Raw genomic sequence first — 21,760 nt, 5'->3', positions numbered from 1 at the left:
AATCAGATTTTTATTTACTATGAGAAGAACAATTACTACTAAATAAGGAAAATAATCACCCCAACTAGTTGAAGAGATTGGTGTTGAAAAAATCATAGTCCAGTTTCAATTTAGTAGCTGAATATTAAGTACCTGCTTTGTTCAAGGCACTGATTCTGGTAAACCATCAGAGTCCATTATTTCCTGACATAATCATCTATCTACTGAAAAAAAATTATTTATTCCATGAAAAATTGCATTTTGAAAGTTGATCATAAAACACATTCATAGGGTTCAATTATTGACAAATTGGTAGTGAGCTTCTAGTAGAATTCTATTCAAATCAAAATTATTTTGAATTATTCTGAATATTATTGGCTGGGAAAAATATACCTTATACCATATATGTTTTAACTTATATACTGTCAGAGCTGAAAATTAAAATTAGGGTTCACTTTGACTTTTGCAAATTGTGTAGTAAATATGTGTTTTTATATTAAAGAGAAGGTAATATATTACAGATCAATGACAGATTCTGTGCTTATTTCAGAGTAAATGTTATAGACAACAAGGAAAAGATAAGTGCCCCATTAACTATATTAATCTAAATGTAATTATATATTATGTATCCTATTATATGGTTGAAAAGGTTTAAATAAAAAATCTAAGAAAATTTTAGTAGTCTTTGAGGGAAATATGATATACCTTTAATAATAATGAGAGTTAGTAGCTATTAATGAAAATAAATATTGTGTCTATGAACCCCAGTGTTCATAGACTGTGATAAGCAATGCTGGAACTGGAGCAAGAGGTAACCCATATCCAGAGGTAGTTAAACCCCAGGGGTAAATCAGATGCAGTCTGGGCCAAGAAAGAAAAGCAGTGTGCATGTGTGCTCAGGTGTGTCTGACTCTTTGCAGCCCCATGGACTGGAGCCCACCAGGCTCCTCTGTCCTGGAATTTTTCAGGCAAGAATTCTGGGGTTGCCATTTCCTACTCGAGGGGATCTTCCCAACCCAGGGATCAAACCCACATCTCCTGCATTGTCAGGAGGATTCTATAGCGCTGCGCCACCTGGAAAGCCCAAGTGGCTGCCAGTTTTCTTGATTTCATTAATAATTGCATCTGGTTATCAAACTACTTTTTGCAAGAGCAGTATGATCATGTTCTGTTAACTTCACTTGCAGAGAAGAGTTTAGGTTTGGTTTGGTTATTATTTGGAGTAGGGGAGAAGGAGGGATAGGTAGATAGCCAGTAAGCTTCATAGGTGCATGGCTTTGTACCTCAGCTACCTTACCCAAGCAGATTCTTTACCATCTGAGCCACAGGGGAAGCCCAGTCTCACCGAGAGTAAGATAAACAGAGCCAGTTCTGGAGAAAAGAAAGTAAAAGATCAAGTAGGAACACAGAAAACCAAGGGGGACCTGTGCTGAGGAACAGTGTGACTGACCTAGAGAGTTGATGGATTTTCTCAGCATAGCCTGCATTCCACTCCCCACCCTCTTTCCAGCTTCACAGTCTGACTGGCAAGTGGAATTTCGTGAAAGGTTCTATCCAGGTTGGATTAGGGAAATCTAGGCGTTTTCTTTCCCCATCAGTTATTTGCCTTAATCTTCTGATTGAGTTTTCATTCTGATCTGGGCCACAAGCAGTGTGTGAACTTTCATAAACCAAGAGTTTCACAGTTCTCTGTACACAGAGGCCAAATAACTCATTTCCTTTTTTCCTCATGGATCCCGTATGTCAGAGATTTTGTCTACCCAACAAATGGCACTTAATTAACAAACCATTTTCAGCAGTAAAAGTAAAGTGTATCTTTAATGCTGGATAAAGTCTTATAGATGGTGGACCTTCTATCTGTTGGATTTTTTGGTCAAGCTTTCAAGTTCATAGATGTGTGGGGAAAATGGCTAAAGGAAACTCACAGAACTCAACTCATTGAGGTTGATAAAATATTATCTATAGGTTATTCCATAATCATATTTTATCTTTTATAAAATGTATGACACATTGTTTTATTCCCATTTTTACTCTTTAAGTAAATGCCTCTTTAGACACAGACCAAGATTAGCAAGCAAAATTTATACCTCACAGACTTTTGCTGCAGCTGCTAAGTCACTTCAGTCGTGTCCAACTCTGTGCGACCCCATGGACTGCAGCACACCAGGCCTCCCTGTCCATCACCAACTCCCGGAGCTTATTCAAACTCGTGTCCATTGAGTCAGTGATGCCATCCAACCATCTCATCCTCTCTTGTCCCCTTCTCCTCACCTTCAGTCTTTCCAAGCATCAAGGTCTTTTCAAGTGAGTCTGCTCTTCACATCAGGTGGCCAAAGTGTTGGAGTTTCAGCTTCAGCATCAGTCCCTCCAATGAATATTCAGGACTGATTTCCTTTAGAATGGACTGGTTGGATCTCCTTGCAGATCTCAATAGTCTTCTCCAACACGGCAGTTCAAAAGCATCAATTCTTCAGTGCTCAGCTTTCTTTATAGTTCAACTCTCACATCCATATATGACTACTGGAAAAACCATAGCTTTGACTAGATGGACCTTTGTTGGCAGAGTAATGTCTTTGCTTTTTAATATGCTGTCTAGGTTGGTCATAGCTTTTCTTCCAAGGAGCAAGACTGCAGTCACCATCTGCAGTGATTTTGGAACCCCAAAAAATTAAGTCTGTCACTGTTTCCCCACCTATTTGCCATGAAGTGATGGGACCAGATGCCATGATCTTAATTTTCTGAATGTTGAGTTTTAAGCCAACTTTTTCACTCTCCTCTTTCACTTTCGTCAAGAGGCTCTTTAGTTCTTTGCTTTCTGCCATAAAGGTGGTGTCATCTGCATATCTGAGGTTATTGATATTTCTCCCAGCAATCTTGATTCTAGCTTGGGCTTCATCCAGCCCAGCATTTAGCATGATGTACTCTGCATATAAGTTAAATAATAGAGTGACAATATACAGCCTTGATGTACTCCTTTCCCAATTTGGAACCAACCAGTCTGTTGTTCCATGTCCAGTTCTAACTGTTGCTTCTTGATCTGCATACAGATTTCTCAGGAGGCAGGTAAGGTGGTCTGGTATTCCCAACTCTTGAAGAATTTTCCACAGTTTGTGGTCCACACAGTCAAAGGCTTTGGCATAGTCAATAAAGCAGAAGTAGATGTTTTTCTGGAACTCTCTTGCTTTTTCGATGATTTCTATGTTGACAATTTGATCTCTGGTTCCTTTGCCAGTTCTCAATCCAGCTTGAATATCTGGAAGTTCATAGTTCACATACTGTTGAAGCCTGGCTTGGAGAATTTTGAGCATTACTTTGCTAGCGGGTGAGATGAGTGCAATTGTGTGGTAGTTTGAGCATTCTTTGGCATTGCCTTTCTTTGGGATTGGAGTGAAAACTGACCTTTTCCAGTCCTGTGGCCACTGCTGAGTTTTCCAAATTTGCTAGCATATTGAATGCAGCACTTTCACAGCATCATCTTTTAGGATTTGAAATAGCTCAACTGGAATTCTATCACCTCAACTAGCTTTGTTCATAGTGATACTTTCTAAGGCCCACTTAACTTCACATTCCAGGATGTCTGGCTCTAGGTGAGTGATCACACCATCATGATTATCTGGATCATGAAGATCTTTTTTGTGTAGTTCTTCTGTGTATTCTTGCCACCTCTTCGTAATATCTTCTGCTTCTGTTAGGTCCATACCATTTCTGTCTTTATTGTGCCCATCTTTGTATGAAATGTTCCCTTGGTATCTCTAATTTTCTTGAAGAGATCTCTAGTCTTCCCCATTCTATTGTTTTCCTCTATTTCTTTGCACTGATCACTGAGGAAGGCTTTCTTATCTCTCCTTGCGATTCTTTGGAACTCTGCATTGAAATGGGTATATCTTTCCTTTTCTCCTTTGCCTTTTGCTTCTGTTCTTTTCACAGCTATTTGTAAGGCCTTCTCAGACAACCATTTTGCCTTTTTGCATTTCTTTTTCTTGGGGATGGTCTTGATCACTGCCTCCTGTACAATGTCACGAACCTCTGTCCATAGTTCTTCAGGCACTCTGAATATAAATATAAATAATTTGATAAATATAAATAATTTTAAAACAAAGTTTAAAATATGAACTTTAAAGAATTATTAATTCCAGTAGAAACTTGAGGACATTTAATGTACTTAGCATACTAATTAATTGTAAAACCTGGATTATCTGCTGTCTAGCATAAATACGTTCCAGTGGGATATTTAACTTGACTGTCTAACCTTAGTAGATACTAAATTAAATACTTTCCGTCTTCCAAAAAGTAATAATTTTAATCTTTCCTCAACTGTAACTGTATTTAAAGAAACTAGATCTTTTAGAGTATAGTGGTTATCTGTTTATGTTAATTGGTTAGAGGCAATGTTGCCATAAGTCACTTTCTCAGATGAAGTCAACAAATTGTAGTTGAAGAGGAGGTTAGAGTCTGGGCCTCTTCTTTGAAACTGTGTATAAGAAAGACTGTTTATAAGAAAGTGAGCAGAAGAGGAATTCATATTTTACCATCGATCCTTTGGCCCCTTTTCATGTGTGTTTTTATGGCATGTTCACTGCTTCCAAAGAGTAATACCCTTTTTATTCAGGCTTCCTCCATGTTCTGTCATTAAAATCATTAAAGGCATTTCATACTATTCAAATATTCAGAACTAGATTAGCTAAATTCCCCTCTTTAGGGATGTAACCTTGTGAATATCTAAGTACAATATTTCACAGATTCTGAAGCGCGCAGAGTGTCTTCATACTGTAACATTTCTTACATTTGATGGGCATCTTATGCTGGCAGTGCTTTTCTTTCTTGAATATTAGTATGTCTTAGAATAAATAGGTGGTATCTTTGGCTGGACCTAGAGGTTATCATACTAAGTGAAGGAAATCAGACATAAAGGCAAATATCCTATGAGATCACTTATGTGTGGGATCTAAAAATTAATACAAATGGACTTATTTACCAAACAGAAACAAACTCACAGACACAGAAAACAAATTTATGGTTGCCAAAGGGGAAAGAAGGAAGGGATAAATGGAGGGGTATGGGATTAACAGATAAACACCGCTATATATAAAACAGATAAACAGCAGGGATTTACTGTATAGCACGAGGAACTATATTCAATATCCTGTAATAAACTTTAATGGAAAAAATATGAAAAAGAATATATATGTATACACACACATATATTAAACTGAACCACTTTGCTGTACTCCTGAAACTAACAGTATTGTGAACCAACTATAGTTTAATCTTTTTTAAAAAAGAAATAGATGCTCTTAAATTCAATGAAATTCTGTAATAATAAAAAGGCAGTATATCTAATCTAGAGAAAAGCCCTCCTTTCATAGATAAAAGGAATAGATATTAAAGCATATGAATTCCAGTAATCATTTGTGGTGACCTTTGGCATAATAGGATTCTGTCATGCTAGAAACTGAATACTTAAGTGACTCCTCAACTTTTTACATGTAGGGTTTCTTCTTTGATGTCTCCTTTCACAATTAGAAAATCAAGGAGGGCAGAAGAAGAGCAACTGTAAATCTTCTTTGCTGTGCATTTTTTATCACCAGAGAGGGGTTTTGCTCTAGCAACATATATTGGGGAAGTAAAGGTTCCATTCCCTCCCATAGTATTAGGAATGTAAGAAGCTGTTCAGCCTATTTGCTAAATCACTGTGCAAAACCACTAACTTAACTACTAATGTTATTGAGTCATATTTCAATGGGGATAAAACAGAGCCATCATAACTTTAGGGGAAAAAATAATACTTTACACCTTTTTATATCTTGTCATGCAAAGTAGAAGTTGAATTTTTTAAACTCAGTAAAGAAGACATACTAAAATGATCTTAAGACCATAAAAAATGAACATGGGTTGTTTTTCCACCAGCATTGGTGCCTGTCAGTGTACCACACAAAAATCCTCTGTCTCAATACGTTATCTGTTGACATGAGGTTTCAGACTTAAAGGCTAAAAGAGAAAATTAACCCATCTTTATTTCAGCCATTTAATTAAAAAAACAGGTTCCTTCATATTGTGAGCAAGGGTTAATATTAGCATTGGACTCTAAACATAAACATTTAACAGTGGTAAGAACTGACTCAAAAAAAACACCCAAAGTCTAGTATTCCTTAAATAGTTTTATGTCACCATGTCGTAATGATATGCCAGGGACATTCATATAATGGATTGCTTATATGTTCTCTATTAACTCTGAAAAGATTCTAAGAATCATTACACGATGATAAATGCCTGGTAGAAACAGAATTTTAAACATTAGTAAAACTTATTTTTAATGCTTTTCCACAAAGAAGATACTGCATTTTAGCTATTTATTATTGATATACTGTATGTTTATATTAAATGTGTGTTTATGTATGAACCCATATAGAACCTTTAACAGAATTGTAACCTAGAAAAATATTTTTTAACTATATACTTTAACATCTAGGAAGGAAGTTTCTTCAAAAACTATTGAAAATAAAATCTCTTCAAATACTAAAAATAGAATATCTTCAAAGAGTATTTCAAACAAAGAAATAGAAACAAATCTACAATCTAAGCTATGGTCATCTTCCTTCTTAAAAGAAAGCACAGGTAATAACATTTATTTTATTTGAGTAACTGTAGCTTCTATTTCAGCCTTCCTTCTTTAGGACCTTTGGGATGTTGACAACTTGTAAGTCTGGGGCAGGTCTTAGGAATCAGTAATTTTTCAAACTCATGTATGGGATGATTCTGATATGCAGTCAGGTGTGATCCAGGGGTGTATATTACATAAAATGATAACGATAGAATATTAAAGTTTAGAATGGATTGAAACACCTGTGAAAGCAATAACAAGTTCCAGTCATTCAACAGTGGTTAACTGAGTGCCAGACACTTGTTTGGAAGCTGTGGGTATAATAGTTATCAAAAGGAAAGATGCTTGCCCCTATGAGGTTCACATAGATAGCCAACTATTAAGTAATAATAATACAAACAAATAAGACAAAGACAGGTTGGGCTGGGTACTATAATGTAAATGGCAGAGGGAGGACTACCTTCAATCTGGGGATCAGGGAGCCTCTCTCATGATCCTCAGTGTTTGTGAATTCAATGAGCCCCTGTGACATCACATGAAGTTCTTAATTCCCTATTATGACCATCTCTGATGACACCAGTGTGTTGAGTCTGTGAACCAGCTGGGTACACACTGTAAGGTTAGAGTGGTTTTGAGCCGGCGGAGACTGTAAAGGAAACAGGTAGATGGCCTGAAGAGCCCAGGCATCACACTCTGGGTATCTCTTTTGAGGATGTTATCTTTTGCTTGGAATGAGGAGTTTTCCCAACTTTTTCTTTGGAGGGGCAGAGCCTGATTTTTCTTAACATTGTCTTCTGTCAACCTTTCCTGGGTTTCCTTATTTTCTTCCTTCTAACAGCAGTGTTTCTACATATTTAAAGGAGCTCATGGCCACACCCCATCAAAGAACACATCGCACAAGACTTCCCACACACTCAGAATTCTAAAAGCAGGGGATGATGTAGCACAAGTTCAGGTTGAAACTGTGAAATTCATCTGCAGAGCAAGAGTTGGCAAGCTCAATAGTGTTTCCCAAAGAGATAATTTTAGGAAACACAGGGTAAACTTTTTACAATAGTAGTATATTTTAATGTGTATTAGAAAAAAAATAAGAACGTGGTTAAGAATATGGACTCTGGAGGCAAACTGACTCCCAGATCTACCTTAATTAGTGGTGGTAAGTTGGGTGAGTTATTTAACCTGTCTCCTGTCTCTCAGTTTCATCTACAAATGGGATAGAAACAGTACATACCTCATTGAGATGTTGACAGAATTAAATAATTTAATATGTAGTATTCAGAAGAGTAATGACATAATATTTGCTGTGATTGTTCTATCTTTTATTAATACCTCTGTCAATTTTGGGTATAATTTTTTAAATTTTTTATTTACTTTTGTTATCTTTTGGTCATACAGCATGACATGTGGGATCTTAGTTTTCTGACCAGGATTCCAACCTGTGCCCTCTGCATTGGCAGTACGGAATCTTAACCACTGCTTCCCAATAATTTTTATGATCTAGCAAAATTTCCTAAGTTAAAAAGGTAGAGTAAAAAAAGATACTAAGTAAATAGTATAGCTTACTTTCATATGGCAAAATGGATAAAGTGTTATAAGAATTACTAAAATTCGGAAAATGTCTGCCATGGAGATTTTACCTCTTAAATATTTCTCTAATATCTGTCCTCCTCTATCCCTGTTTTAACAGTGTGCCATCAACCATCTTTTTCACCTGGACTTTTTTTTAAATGTTTTCTTTTGAAATATTTCAGCTTATAGAAATGAGCAGAAATAGTATAAATACTCCAGTAACCCTTCATATACAAGCAACTGTTGATTTAAGGGGTAAAGATCTCATGATCCTTTACCCTAAGTCAACATGTATTTTCTAAGAATAAGCATAATTTAGTTAGTTAATGAATTTCAGGAAACAACTTTTCTTCTTAACCAATATGTAAGATTGTCTTCCCCAATTTAGATGAAGAGCAAGACATACACACTTATATACACAACCATTGAGTCTGTTTGGGGATTTTGTTCCTGAGAATAATATTTTCTAGTTTTTGCTGTCTTTTGGCATATTTGTAGTCAAACAGCAAGGGTTATTGTGAGCTGTCAGTAAATGCAGTCTGAAAACTGCTTAGAAAATTCCCATTATTAGAATTCATTTTGAGCTGGCTTTTTAACAGCTATAAGGCCTCTGAATGCAAAATAAAGAAACAAAGTAAGAAGTGGGACTCCGCAAGTTCCCTCTTCCACAGTTTTATTCAGTAAAGTTACTGCTGGGAATCTGTACAGAATCCTGGAATCTTCAAACATCTCTGACTCCTCTAAGACTTGAGAAAATGTGGTGTTTCATTTTGTCACAGCCTTTCTGAGGGTAATGACAAAAGACTGAAAGATTTTATGGTTTCCCCATCTCACTCCCCTTCCAGAATGTTACCTAGACTTTTTAAAGGTGGTTTTTTTTTCCTAACCACCTCTCTCCCTGCTCTTTTTGTCTTTTTTTTTTTTTTTCAGTCTGCCCTCAAATACAGTTTCTACCCTGCTCTCCAAGAGTTCCTTCAGAAATTAAAAATTTATCATACTTGTTTCCCTACTTAAATCTTTCATGACTAGCCCCTTCATTGTTAGGATAAAGTTCTGACTCCAAGACTCCTGGCCCACTAGAATCCATTATCCAGCTTGTACCCCTCTGGCCACATCTGTCACCATTTCAGCCTCAACTTTGACCCATAATAAGCACATCAAAGTGTTAGCTCCACACGCATTGTTTGTGTACTGGTTCATGCTGTCCCCTCTCCTTGGAAAAACTGATCCATTCAGACCGGAATGGGTGTCTCCTCTTTACTGTGTTGTTTCATGTACCCGGTACACGGCTCTCTCACTGGACTGCCATATTGTTTTACAGTTATCCATTATGTTTCTGACTCCCCAGTTAGAGAGTGAGTGAGTACCCTGAGATCAGTGATGTACATTTTAGTGTTCGTGGGGCTCAGTATAGCGCCACACATTGAATGGGTAGTCAGAGTAGTGCTTATGTTTTATTTTTCAGTTATCTATGAGTTGACATTAAGAAAAATCATTAATAATGTTATATAACCTCTAGTCATATCTAGAACACATCACATATATCTGATTTGTGTGTGTGTGTGTGTGTGTGTCCAGGGAGAGGGACAATTTTATTCTCAAGTATCCGCACAGTGACTATCTGCCTAAGAAGAATTACTTTTCAGCCTCTCTAGTCTTACTTTTACTTCCCAAGGTCTTTATTTTACATTTATATTCCTATAAGAATAATTTAAGAAATATATTTCTATGGATAAAAGAGAATTTTTTTCTTAAAATTATATTCTTTATAAACAAAACGGTTTCCATTTATTACAGTTTCAAGCACCAAACAGTTAACACTAACATCAGCCCAGTATTATCAGTTTGTATATTTTCCTCTTTCACTTAGCAGTTTTTTTACCTTTTTTGGGGAAATGGAAATCAGGTAAGTTTATTGCAGTGCTGTTTAGTCATGAAAAAAAAAAAAATCCAGGACAGGAGAACACATAGTAACATGTGCACTTGCTACATTATAATTTAGGAGTGACCATTTTAAATTTATGAATATGTTTCAATATTTACTAAATTATATATATTGTTTTAGGTGAAATGAGCAAAAATGTAGTCATTGCAGAGCGGGAGAAAAATAATGAACATTGCCCTGAGGATATCGATGATAAGTTGTCTGAATCAACAGATGATGATGGTGAGGATACCAGTGATGAAGATAAGGAGGAAGACAGCAACCCTAATAAGGATACTCATGCCCCATTAGAGTTAATGACAGAAGTAAGTTTTGCTTCTATAACTCAAAAACTTAAAAATATTAAAATAGCTAAATAGTATATAGCCTTGAAGACTAAAAAAATAGTTAAAACATCCTTGCCCACACACAGATGCTTACCTGATTACTCATCTTTGTTACTACTTTCATGAGGGTAGAGATGAGAGAATATTTTGGCAGTGACTCAGATTATTCTGGTAAAGCCAGAAACAGGCATAAGAGAAGTTTTGTCATAAAACTCTCCAAAGACCTCTTTTAGAAAAACTTTCTACTTACTGGGTACCACGCTAGTTACTTGGGATATTTAGAGATAAATAAGAAAGACATGTCTTTACCCTTGAGAACTAACAAACACTATGTTATCTAATGCAATTTATAATATGTGCCAGTAGAGATGTTCATAAAATTCTCTGGGAACAGGCAGTCCTGTAATTGAGAAATGAAGCAGGAGAAACAAGGGGGTAAAGGAAGGATTAAGAGGAAAAGACAAGAGCGGAATCTTAGAAAGTGAAAGGAGGAGGGACATGTAGGAGCTCATTTGGTAAACAAAATGGCATTCCTGGCATAGGACATAGCATTGTATGTGTATATCACACATGTACAGAGGGTGTAAGAAGGGGGACAGATTGTAACAGCAGAGAAGAAACCATGAACTTGAACACATAGCCTTAGAAATTTCTCAAATAAAATACATAGGGAAACAAAGGGCCATCAGTGACTTTGGGGAGACTATTGGGTGGTCTAACATAGGTATAATTATAGCCCAGATAAAGCAAGGGACTCACTATGTACAAGTAAAACATGTGACAACAATAATACAAAGGATGAGAAGGGGGGAAATGAAACTGCACTGTTACGAAGTTCTTCCTGTATACGTGAAGTTGTGTAATATTAATAAAAGTTAGACTCTGATACCACAACATGTGAGGTAAAACTGTTTTGTCCTCCATAGAATTATGAGTAAACATTTGTGAACAGTTTTTGCATGTGACATTTCAGGCCTCCATGCTTTTGCTGTTTCCTATGTTTTGCTAATGCTGTTTCCTATGCCAGGATTGCCTTCTTGATTTGTTTACCAAATGAATTCCTACATGTAAGCCTAGTGTACATGTAAATAGTTCAGAATGTCACACATAAGCAAGAACAGTCCCCCAAGTCTAGTGTCCTTTTTTTTAATAAAAGCTATCCAAATAATAATGGAAGATTGGTGAATTAGGGAGCCTAAGTAAGTAAAAAAATATGTTAATAATGTTTAATTCCATGGGGAGAAGATGATCATGATATGTGGTATATTTTTTATAAGTTACTGAATAATCTTAGTTTTTGTAAATATATATGTGTTCCTTTATGGAAAAAAAATACTAAAATGATGTACATGGAGATGTTTAAAACAAACATCTCTGTGGGCTTCCCTGGTGGCTTAGTGATAAAGAAGCCACCTGCTGTTGCAGGAGACACAGGTTCAATCCCTGGTCCAGGAAGATCCCACATGCCACAGAGCAGCTAAGCTGGTGCACCACAACTCTTGAGCCTGAGCTCTAGAGTCCATGTGCCGCAATTACTTAGCCCACGTGCCACAACTACTGAGGCCCACGCTCTATGGAGCCTGTGACCAGCCAACAAGAGCTGTCGCAATGAGAAGCCCGCGCACCGCAGCTAGAGAGTAGCCTCCACTCACTACAACTAGAGAAAAGCTCGTGTAGCACCAAAGACCCAACACAGCCCCCCAAAATAAATAAAATTATCTAGAAAAAAAATTCTCTGGATGGTAAAAATACAGATGCTGTTTAACTGGGGACAGGGTGTGTTTATTTAGCATTTAAATTTCCTACATGCAACAGATGAACCTATTTGCAGGGCAGGAATAGAGCTGCAGATGCAGAGAACGGACCTGTGGACACAGTGAGGAAGAGGGGTTGGGGTGAATTGGGAGGCTGGAATTGACATATACATACTACCATGCATAAGACATATGGCTAGTGGGAACCTACTGTACATCACACAGAGCTCAGCCTGGTGCTCTGTGGTGACCTAGAGGGATGGGATGGGATGGGATAAAGAGGTGGAGGGCGGTCCAAGAGGAAGGGGATATATGTATACATATAACTGATTCAGTTTGTTGTATAGCAGTTTGTTTAACACTGTAAAGCAACTATACCCCAATAAATAAGAAAAGAAAAAAATTTATAACACATAGAAAAGTATGTGTTACAAAAACAGAAATACAGACCAATGGAACGAGATAGAGATCCCAGAGATAAACACACACACCTATGGGTACCTTATTTTTGACAAAAGAGGCAAGAATATACAATGGGACAAAGACAGCCTCTTCAATAAGTGGTGCTGGGAAAACTGGACAGCTCTGTGCAAAAGAATGAAATCACATCACTACCTAACACCATACACAAAGATAAATTCAAAATGGGTTAGACCTGAATGTAAGACCAGAAACTATTAAACTGTTAGAGAAGAACATAGGCAGAACACTCAGTGACATAAAGCAAGATCTTCTATGACCCACCTTCTAGAGTAATGGAAATAAAAGCAAAAATAAACAGGTGGAACCTAATTAAACTTAAAAGCTTTTGCACAGCAAGGGAAACTACAAACGAAGTGAAAAGACAACCCTCAGAATGGGAGAAAATAATAGCAAGGGAAACAACTGATAAAGAATTAATTTCCAAAATATACAAGCAGCTTATACAACTCAATATCAGAAAAGCAAGCAACCAAAGTGGGAAAGGGACCTGAGACATTTCTCCAAAAAAGACATACAGATGGCTAACAGGCACATGAAGAGATGCTCAACATCACTCATTATCAGAGAAATGCAAATCAAAACTACAGTGAGATACCACCTCACACCAGTCAGAATGGCCATCACCAAAAAGACTACAAATAATGAATGCTGGAGAGGGTGTGGAGAAAAGGGAACAGTCTTGCATTGCTGGTGGGAATGTAAACTAATACAGCCACTACGGAAGACGGTATGGAGAGACTCCTTAAAAAGCTGGGAATAAAACCACCATATGACCCAGCAATCCCACTCCTAGGCATATATCCTGAGGAAATCAAAACTGAAAAAGACACATGTGCCCCAGTGTTCACTGCAGCACTCTTTACAATAGCTAGAACATGGAAGCAACCTCGATGTCCATTGATAGATGAATGGATAAAGCAGCTGTGGCACATATATACAATGGAATACTACTCAGCCATAAAAAGAACACATTTGAATCTTCTAATGAGGTGGACAAAACTAGAGCCTATTATACAGAGTGAAGAAGTCAGAAAGCAAAATATAAATATCATATACTGACACGTATATATGGAATCTGAAGAGATGGCACTGATGAATTTATTTTCAGAGCAGCAATGGAGAAACAGACATAGAAAACAGACCTATGCACGAGGTAGGAGGAGAGGAGGGAGAAGGGGAGATGTATTGAGAGAGTAACATAGAAATTTACAATACTATATGTAAAACAGATAGCCAATGGGAATTTGCTGTATTACTCAGGAAACTCAAAAGGGGCTCTATGACAGGCTGAAGGGTGGGGTGGGGAGGGATGTGGGAAGGAAGCCTGGGAGGGAGGGATATACCTATGGCCGATTTTTTTCAATGTATGACAGAAAACCATAAAATTCTGTAAACCAATTATCCTTCAATTAAGAAAAATTTTTTAATATGTTACTTTATACCAAAAAAATACAATAAAATAGTAAAAGGAAAAACAGATGCGATAAGAACAATCAATATTGGAAAATATTGAAAATACATCATTGTATTGTCATATAATTATGGACTAAGTTCACTTTTATGGACTAATAATTATGCATGTAATTATGCATACATATAATTATGGACTAATACAAGCTGTATCTGAACGTAAGGGATATTAAAGTGTTCGTGTCTTTGCCAGTTGAATCAAAGTATTCTCAGATTGTTCGGTAGTGTGTGCACAGTGTGGCTGTGGTAAAACAGAGGTGAGATCCTTACTCCGTGGCCCTTTAGAAGTGCTTAAATATTCTTCACTAACTGATTGATTACAGACTCACTCCTGAAAAAACATGTATAAAAGTTAAAAGCAAAAGAGTTAATCATTAATGGAATATTTTCTAGGGACTTTATAACTGACATTTAAATTCTCTGTAAAACTGCACAGCTGAAGAATTTCTTAATGTTTTCCAGTTCCTGAGAGCAGAAATGGGCCACGACTACCATCTGGCAAAAAAATTATGTCAGATGAGTAAGTACAAAATACTTCTCTTTTCCCAGTCTTCTCTTTGTTTCTAAATACACTACCTAATATGTAAGATGGTTTGATTATCATACAGCTAGTGAATTCCCTCATAGTGTCTCGGTGAATCCTTGATAGTAAAAATTGGTCTAAGGACTAAGTTAGAGTTCTAGAGTAACTTTGAGTGGGATAACCTGACAAGGATGCCATTAGAAGGTATGTCAAAATCATCAGCTTCATGACAATGGGTTAGTAACATATGTCTTTAGTTTCAAAGAAATGTCATGTAGTAAAACAAGCCTTCCTTAGAAGTGAAGTCGCTCAGTCTTGTCCGACTCTTTGTGCGCCCGTGGATGGAGGAGCCTGGTGGGCCTCAGTCCATGGGGTCGCAAAGAGTCGGACACGACTGAGCGACTTCAGAAGCCTTCTTTAGCTTGCAGTTATTCCACAAATATTTGAGTTACCTACCTGCCAGGCTCCTCTGTCCATGGGATTTTTCAGGCGAGAATACTGTAGTGGGTTGCCATTTCCTCCTCCAGGGGATCTTCCTGACCCAGGGATTGAACCCACGTCTCCTATGTTTCTGAATTGCAAATGGATTCTTTACCACTGAGCCACTGGGGAAACCTGAATAAAAATTTTAAAAATTGTGTGCCAGTGCCGCTGTTTAGGCATTGGGCAAATAATCCCACACTTAATCTAGTGTCAGACAACAAACATTTAATTAGCATGTCATAGATAATAGGTGCTATGCAGGAAAAGGGAAGAAGGAGTAGAAAGCTCTGGGAGGAAGCAAAGCAGTTTTAAGTAAGACTGTCCAGGAAGGCTCACTGGAAGACTAGGGGAAAACCCGTGAAAAAGTTGTGGAAATGAGTCCTGTCATCTGAAGAAAGTGTGTTCCAGACAGGACTAATAGCAAATATCCAATAGATGAGCATGCCTGACCGGGAACAGCAAGGAAGGCAGCAGAAGCGGAGCAGATTAAGCCAGGGGATGTGTGATAGATGAGGTCGGAGAGCTAACAGGTCAGGGACCGTGCAGACTGCAGAGCATCTTTCTACAGCTTAAGGACCTTGGCTTTCTCACTGAGTGAGCAGAGAAACCCCTGGATACTTATGAGTAGATAAATGATATGAACCACCTTACTTTTCTATCTGGGTTTTAGTAGTTTTACTCGATGTTCAAAATGGTGGTGGTTTTCTTTGTATTTAAGCAGAGAGGTTTGGGAGATTTGCTGAGTTTCTTAACTCTGTGGGTTGATATTTCATAATCTTTGAGGATTTCTTGGCCATTAATTTTCAAAGATTACTTCTGCCATATTCTGTCCCTTTCTTCTATACACACAAATTAGATTTTTTTGTGGAAATGAGTTACACACAAATTAGATTTTTTTCCTTTGTGTCCCACATGTGTCTTATACTCTGTTTTTTCCATTTCCTTTTATTTCTATGCTTTAGTTTGTATATTTTCTGTTGACCTGTTTTTGAATTAATTTATCCTATCTTTTGCTGTGTCCAGGGTGCTGTTAAAACTATACAGTGAATTCTTCATTTCAAGGATCTCATTTTCCAGTTTTAGAAAGTCCATCTAGTGGTTGAGAAAGATTCCAGGTCTCTGTCAAAATCCATAATCTCTTCAACTATTTAACCCATCTTTTTCTCTTTGTTAGTCTTAGTTATTTTAAAGGAGAAAATGGCAATTCTACTATTAAACTTTATTAATGACAGGTCTTGAAATATTAACTATTGTAGACCTGTTTTTTGGTTAAAATCTTTTAGTGACAATGTGGTGTAGGGAATGGGGTCTACTCTTCCCTGCCTCACAGAGTCCCCACTGTGGATACAGTACTTCCTAAGTACTAAGCTAATTTTTAAAATTGATTTCTTGAGTACATTAACACTACCTATGTTATATCCAGAATAATTTGCCTTGTTTAATCCTTTCAGGCACTTTTGACCTTTAGAACCATCAAATAAACTAGTTTGATCAAAACTATTTTTGGTGGCCCACAAACATAGAATTTCCAATCAGAAAGAATCCTTAGAGAATCATGTCCAGCCCTCCCTTTTTATAACTAATGAAACCGCAGCAGAGAGAAGGTTAAGCGGCATGTGTAGCCCAGCTCGGGGAGCAAGTGACACAGCTGGAGCCGGAACCCAAGCCGCCTTTTCCCACAGCTGCCTTTCTTCTCTGTGTGGCCAGTACAGAAAGGAGTGATGCTCTAGCTCTGGCTCCCAATTCTCTGAGTTTTTCTTGTGGAGTCTAATTGTAGGAAAATGTGTATATTACTTTTGTTTTTATACCTATCAGTTATCTTAGAAAAGCCTCTGGCTGAAGCTTACGAAATATAGACACTGACATGACCACATTTGTCAGTGAGTCTTGGGGGTTAGCCCCGCAATGTAAACAGCAGGTGCTCAATAAAATGCTTATGGGCCTCAGTAAATGCAGTTCACATGCATTAGGTGCCAGGTAAATGAGGATGAAAAAGTTCAAACTGATCTATCTTAATGGGATTATATTCCGTTAAAAACTCCCTCCCTTCCTTTCTTCCCGCCAATATACATTGAGCACTAACTCTGTACCAGACATTATGCTGGGAGCTGGAGAGAAAGCAGAAATCAGACCATACCTTCTAAAGTGCTCTAAACCCTTCTGGGGTTGACATCAGACGTGGTTTGGTGTGGTTTGCACCCTTACTGACTGACTCATTCAGTAATACTGTTTACTCTTTTCTACCCATGGCAAATAGTGGTGCCTCTACAACTGAGGGTTAAATTCTAGGAAAGGATGCTATGGAGGGTCCTAAGATAGGCACTATTTTCCAGGGAGCCAGATGAGACAGAATTGCTCCCAAGAGGAAGAAGAGGGAAATGTGGGCAAAAGGGCCCAGAGAATGGGGGTAGAGCACAAGGAGTACAAAGTAAGATTGTCTACCCCTGAAGCAGATTGCCAGTCAAGGACGTGAAATGAGAGAAGCCCAGGTTGTGCAAAGCCAGGCAGATTGAAGGAAGAAGGGAGAGTTGTAGACTGTCTCATGGAAAAGAAAGTGCTGTTTCTTTGATGCCAATAGGAACGCTTGGCTGAGGGCTGCCTAAAGTCCCTCTCTGTGTTCAGAGGAATAGAACAAATTTTTTTCATCTATCATGCACCCAAAAATATTATATATAAATTCTTAGAGCATAGATATTATTTTCTAAAATTTATCACATGATATTGAATATTGTCCCCTGTGCTATACACTAGGACCGTGTTTATCCATTTTGTATATAATAGTTTGCATCTACTAACCCCAAACTCCCATCCTGTCCCTCCCTCACCCCCTCTCCCCCTTGGGAACCACAGGTCTGCTCTCTACAGCATAGATATTCTTTTGTCCCCCCATCTTCTAACGTTTCCACAGAACAATCCACCTTTCTCTCTATATATATATTCATGTTTGTAAATTTACTCATGTAAACATAGATTATGTATTTACTTTTTATGTATTTATATATGTATGTATTGAGCACCTACTATAGGAACATTCTTGCATACAGTTTTTAATTCTTACAGCAGTTATGTGGGGCAGATAGGATTAACCCTATTTTACTAATGAGGAAAGCGAAGGTAGCATGGAGAATTGATTTACCCAAAGTCACACAGCTTCCCAATGGTAAAGCTAGATCCTAAGTCTGACTTGAGAGCCTATGATTTCTTGCTATATTTCCATTTCTTCATTTGAATAATAAGCTTATATTTCTGGTCAAGCAGGCAGAGACTTGAAAAAGAGGTGCTTTTGTGAATCAATTGGATTGAAATGGCTCCTATATATTGACCAATATGTATTTTTATTTGTATCTAAGGCAACTAATTTATATGAAATAGTACATCTTTGTCCCTTCAGAGGTGTCTTATAAATTCACTCTCTTGAATAGCCTCCAGTTCCTGGTATATTTCCTTGCCATGCAATCATGGTATGGTCATTTGTATCTTTACTTAGGTGCAGGGCTTCCCACCCTGCATCCCAGGTGCAAATGGTTTCTTTTCTTTTTTATCTACTCTTCTAAAACTTTTGCTGGTGAAGGCTTGGAAAAGTGGTTTTTAAATGAGACTAAAAGTCAGGAATACCAGGTACTTTTCTTAGTTCATCTCATGATTGACTGTGAGATTTCCTGTCAGTGTTCCCATTTCTTGGTCTCTACTTGCAGCTGAGTCATCCCAGGGTGCCAACACTTGTGCTCACAGGCAGTCTGAGATTCTACAAAAATAACATGTAAGCCTGGAAGACCTGTTTCATCAATTATAATACTTGTAAATGTTTAAGAATAATGGCCTGAAAACCAAAATGGTTCTCATAGTTATGCATCTAACACAAAAACAGACATAGCTTCAGAAGAGAGTTTCTATAAAGTTTTCTATTTCTTTTTCAGTAAACTAAATCACCCTTTCTTGGGGTATAATTTTATCAAGGCATAAAAGACTGCTTCCTACTCAGTCATCTATATTCATTTATTCATTATTTTTTTAAATGTTTTGAGGTCTCCCACTCTGTCAAGTACTCTCTTAGAGCTGCAACAGTGAACAAGACCAGCGTCATCTACCCTAAAATCGCCTGCCATCTGAGGGCCTTAGAGCCCCGTGGAACTCAGAGCTTGCCCCACCCCCAGCCCCAGCTCCCTGCCCCAGCCCTTCAGCCGGAAGGAAGCATCCGCTGCACATTTAGGAAGGAACCAAGCCTTTCTCCAGGCCCAGAGTCACTCCAGGAAAACTAATAATCAACATTTATTCAGTACTTACCATGCAGCAAGAACTAAACTAAGTACTTTGTCTGTATTATCTCCTTTATTCATCAGATATCCTGATGTGATCAGCAGTGTTACTATAGATAAGGGAACTGAGGTACAGAGACATTAAATACTTTCCCCAAGGTGACCCAGCTAGACAGTGGCAGAACCAGGATTCTCATCTAACAGTCTTTCTTCAGGGTCCGTACTGGCCTCTGCTTATGGGCCCTGGTTGGAAAACAACCCCAATGGCATGTGCTAAGGGCTTCTCTTTCCTTTTTACAAACCCTAGTGACCTGTCAAAAAGTAAAAGAGAGTTTTTTATTTATCGCCTAGGATGAATATGGGGGCATCCCTGGTGGCTCAGTGATAAAGAATCTCCTGCAATGCTGGAGACTGGGTTCGATCCCTGGTCGGGAAGAACCCCTGGAGGAGGAAATGGCAATCCATTCCAGTATTCTTGCCTGGAAAATCCCATGGACAGAAGAACCTGGTAGGCTACAGTCCATGCGATCACAAGAGTTGGACACAACTTAGCAACTAACCCACCACCACTGGGACGGATATTACAGGGCTGAGTTTCAAAGAAGATACTTCCCTCACTCTGAAAACTGACAGCTGCCAGCAGTTTTTGTTAAACCATGAAAATAGCTGATCCCATACTCCCTTCCCATGGAATAATCCTAACTCCAGCATGAAATTTTCTAAGTTGTGTTCCAGGGAATATTAGTTCAAGATTGCTTAATAAATATTCCACCAAGAAGGATTCCAAGGGAATAATAAATTAGGGAAGCCATATTCTCTACTCTGTAAGATACATACTAGTTCTGAGCATATTAATGGCTATGTAAAATCCTGCAGTTGCTCCTTACTGTAAGCTTTGATTAACTTCATTTAACCTAGTTTCCCACATACATATTAACATCTTAAGAAACTAGTGTCTCAAGGAGCAAGTTGGAGAAACTCTACTCTAGGAAGAGGCTTAACCTCAGAAAAAGATTTAGACTGCTAATGATAAGCATGTTTTAGTTCAAGTTAAAATGTGTAAAAGGTCACTTTTATTAAAGCCTTAAAGGATGTATAAATACCCATAGAACCCTTAAAAGCAGGTTCTGAGCAGGCACACACTCATGCTGACCCAGACTGACGGCACATTGTTATGTTAGTGGATTAGAAAATAAAGACATTGGCTTAGTGTGTCAGGATGAAAGTCACATGGGGTGAGGTCCTCTGAGCCACAGGGGCCTAGTTGAACCATCCCACAATTCTCGCTCTTAGCCCGACGAATAGCACACTTGATGTTTCAGTGCCCCCTGGGGGCCATCAAGATATTACACAGAAGTCACTGCATTCAATGGATGATGCAGAATAATGAATACACCTCAAGGCAGGTAAGAAGATGGCAGAGAGAGATCAGTACAGCAGGATCTGAAAAAATAAGTTAACTAGTGTAGAAAACTCTGAAACAAAATGTATAAAGCTTTCTGGCTTCTAGGACATTGGTAACATACCAACAAGCCTAAAAAATTCTATTGATTTAGTCCAAAGGAAAGAGGACCCATTCACATACAGGATCAGCAAAAAGGAATAAATAGCACTTAAAAACAATGGATCCTACGAAGAGGTGAGAATAGTGTTAAGTAGGTGATGACTGGGTGTCATTAGCAAAGTCTCCATGTATTACAGGATTTGTACCTTGTTTGGGGAATGATTGTAGTCAAGAAACAGCATGGCTAAAGCCTTTGAGGGATGCCTCACAGTGATGGAGATTGCATTTTTTGGACAGGTGGTAGAAAATATAATGAGGATTATTTCCCTTGCAAAGTACCTAAGATAAGTAGAGCATTTTCTCTGTGCTTGGATGTTCCTGTGGTATAATTGTGGGTGTTTTTGCTTTGTGCATTTTCACTTAACTGACAGTTTCAATCTCATACTGAAGAGGTTGTTTGCTGAAACACTTTAAACATTAATAACACGCATTCTGTTGTCCATTTGCAGTCCTAATCTATGAACCAGAAAATCCTGAGGCCAAGGAGTTTTTCTCACTGATTGAAGAAATGCTGCTGATGGGTAAATTTAAAAATTGAAATTCCTTCTTCCTCATAGAATTATGACCAGTCACTATTTAAAAATCCATTATCCCAGGAAACTGGCAAAGTACATCCTCAGGAAGTAGTTAAGAAAAGGCGAAATGATTATCACAGATGGTTTCATGAAACCAGCTTGTCCTCTATGGATGGTCACGATGACTCCATTTCCTCTGTGGGGTGGAACCGCCCAAGCAGCTCAGGCTCCCTGGGCAGACAGTATTGTGCACTGACAGAGTCCCCAGAGGGAACAGTTCCTGCTGATACCC

At 38.0% G+C, this 21,760-nt stretch overlaps 1 protein-coding gene across 11 annotated transcripts in view; it reads left to right on the top strand.

Annotated features, from left to right (window-relative positions):
* The window catches only part of ERICH2 (glutamate rich 2), a 34,377-nt gene that overhangs the window by 12,090 nt on the left and 527 nt on the right, over positions 1 to 21,760 (top strand). For 7 of the 11 annotated variants that reach the window (XM_043894471.1, XM_043894466.1, XM_043894470.1 and 4 more), the window contains 3 exons: positions 10,215 to 10,399; positions 14,590 to 14,647; positions 21,403 to 21,474. In XM_043894471.1, the coding sequence (XP_043750406.1) occupies positions 10,215 to 10,399; positions 14,590 to 14,647; positions 21,403 to 21,474 (315 nt within the window). Of the gene's footprint in view, positions 1 to 6,448; positions 6,595 to 10,214; positions 10,400 to 14,589; positions 14,648 to 21,402; positions 21,475 to 21,760 lie in introns of all 11 variants that reach the window. The other 4 variants (XM_043894467.1, XM_043894460.1, XM_043894461.1 and 1 more) reach the window with 1 other exon arrangement.

The sequence above is a fragment of the Cervus elaphus genome, chromosome 33 (genome assembly GCF_910594005.1).
Source record: "Cervus elaphus chromosome 33, mCerEla1.1, whole genome shotgun sequence".
In the NCBI taxonomy this organism is placed as follows: domain Eukaryota; kingdom Metazoa; phylum Chordata; class Mammalia; order Artiodactyla; family Cervidae; genus Cervus; species Cervus elaphus.
This window is presented reverse-complemented; position numbering and strand designations above follow the sequence as displayed.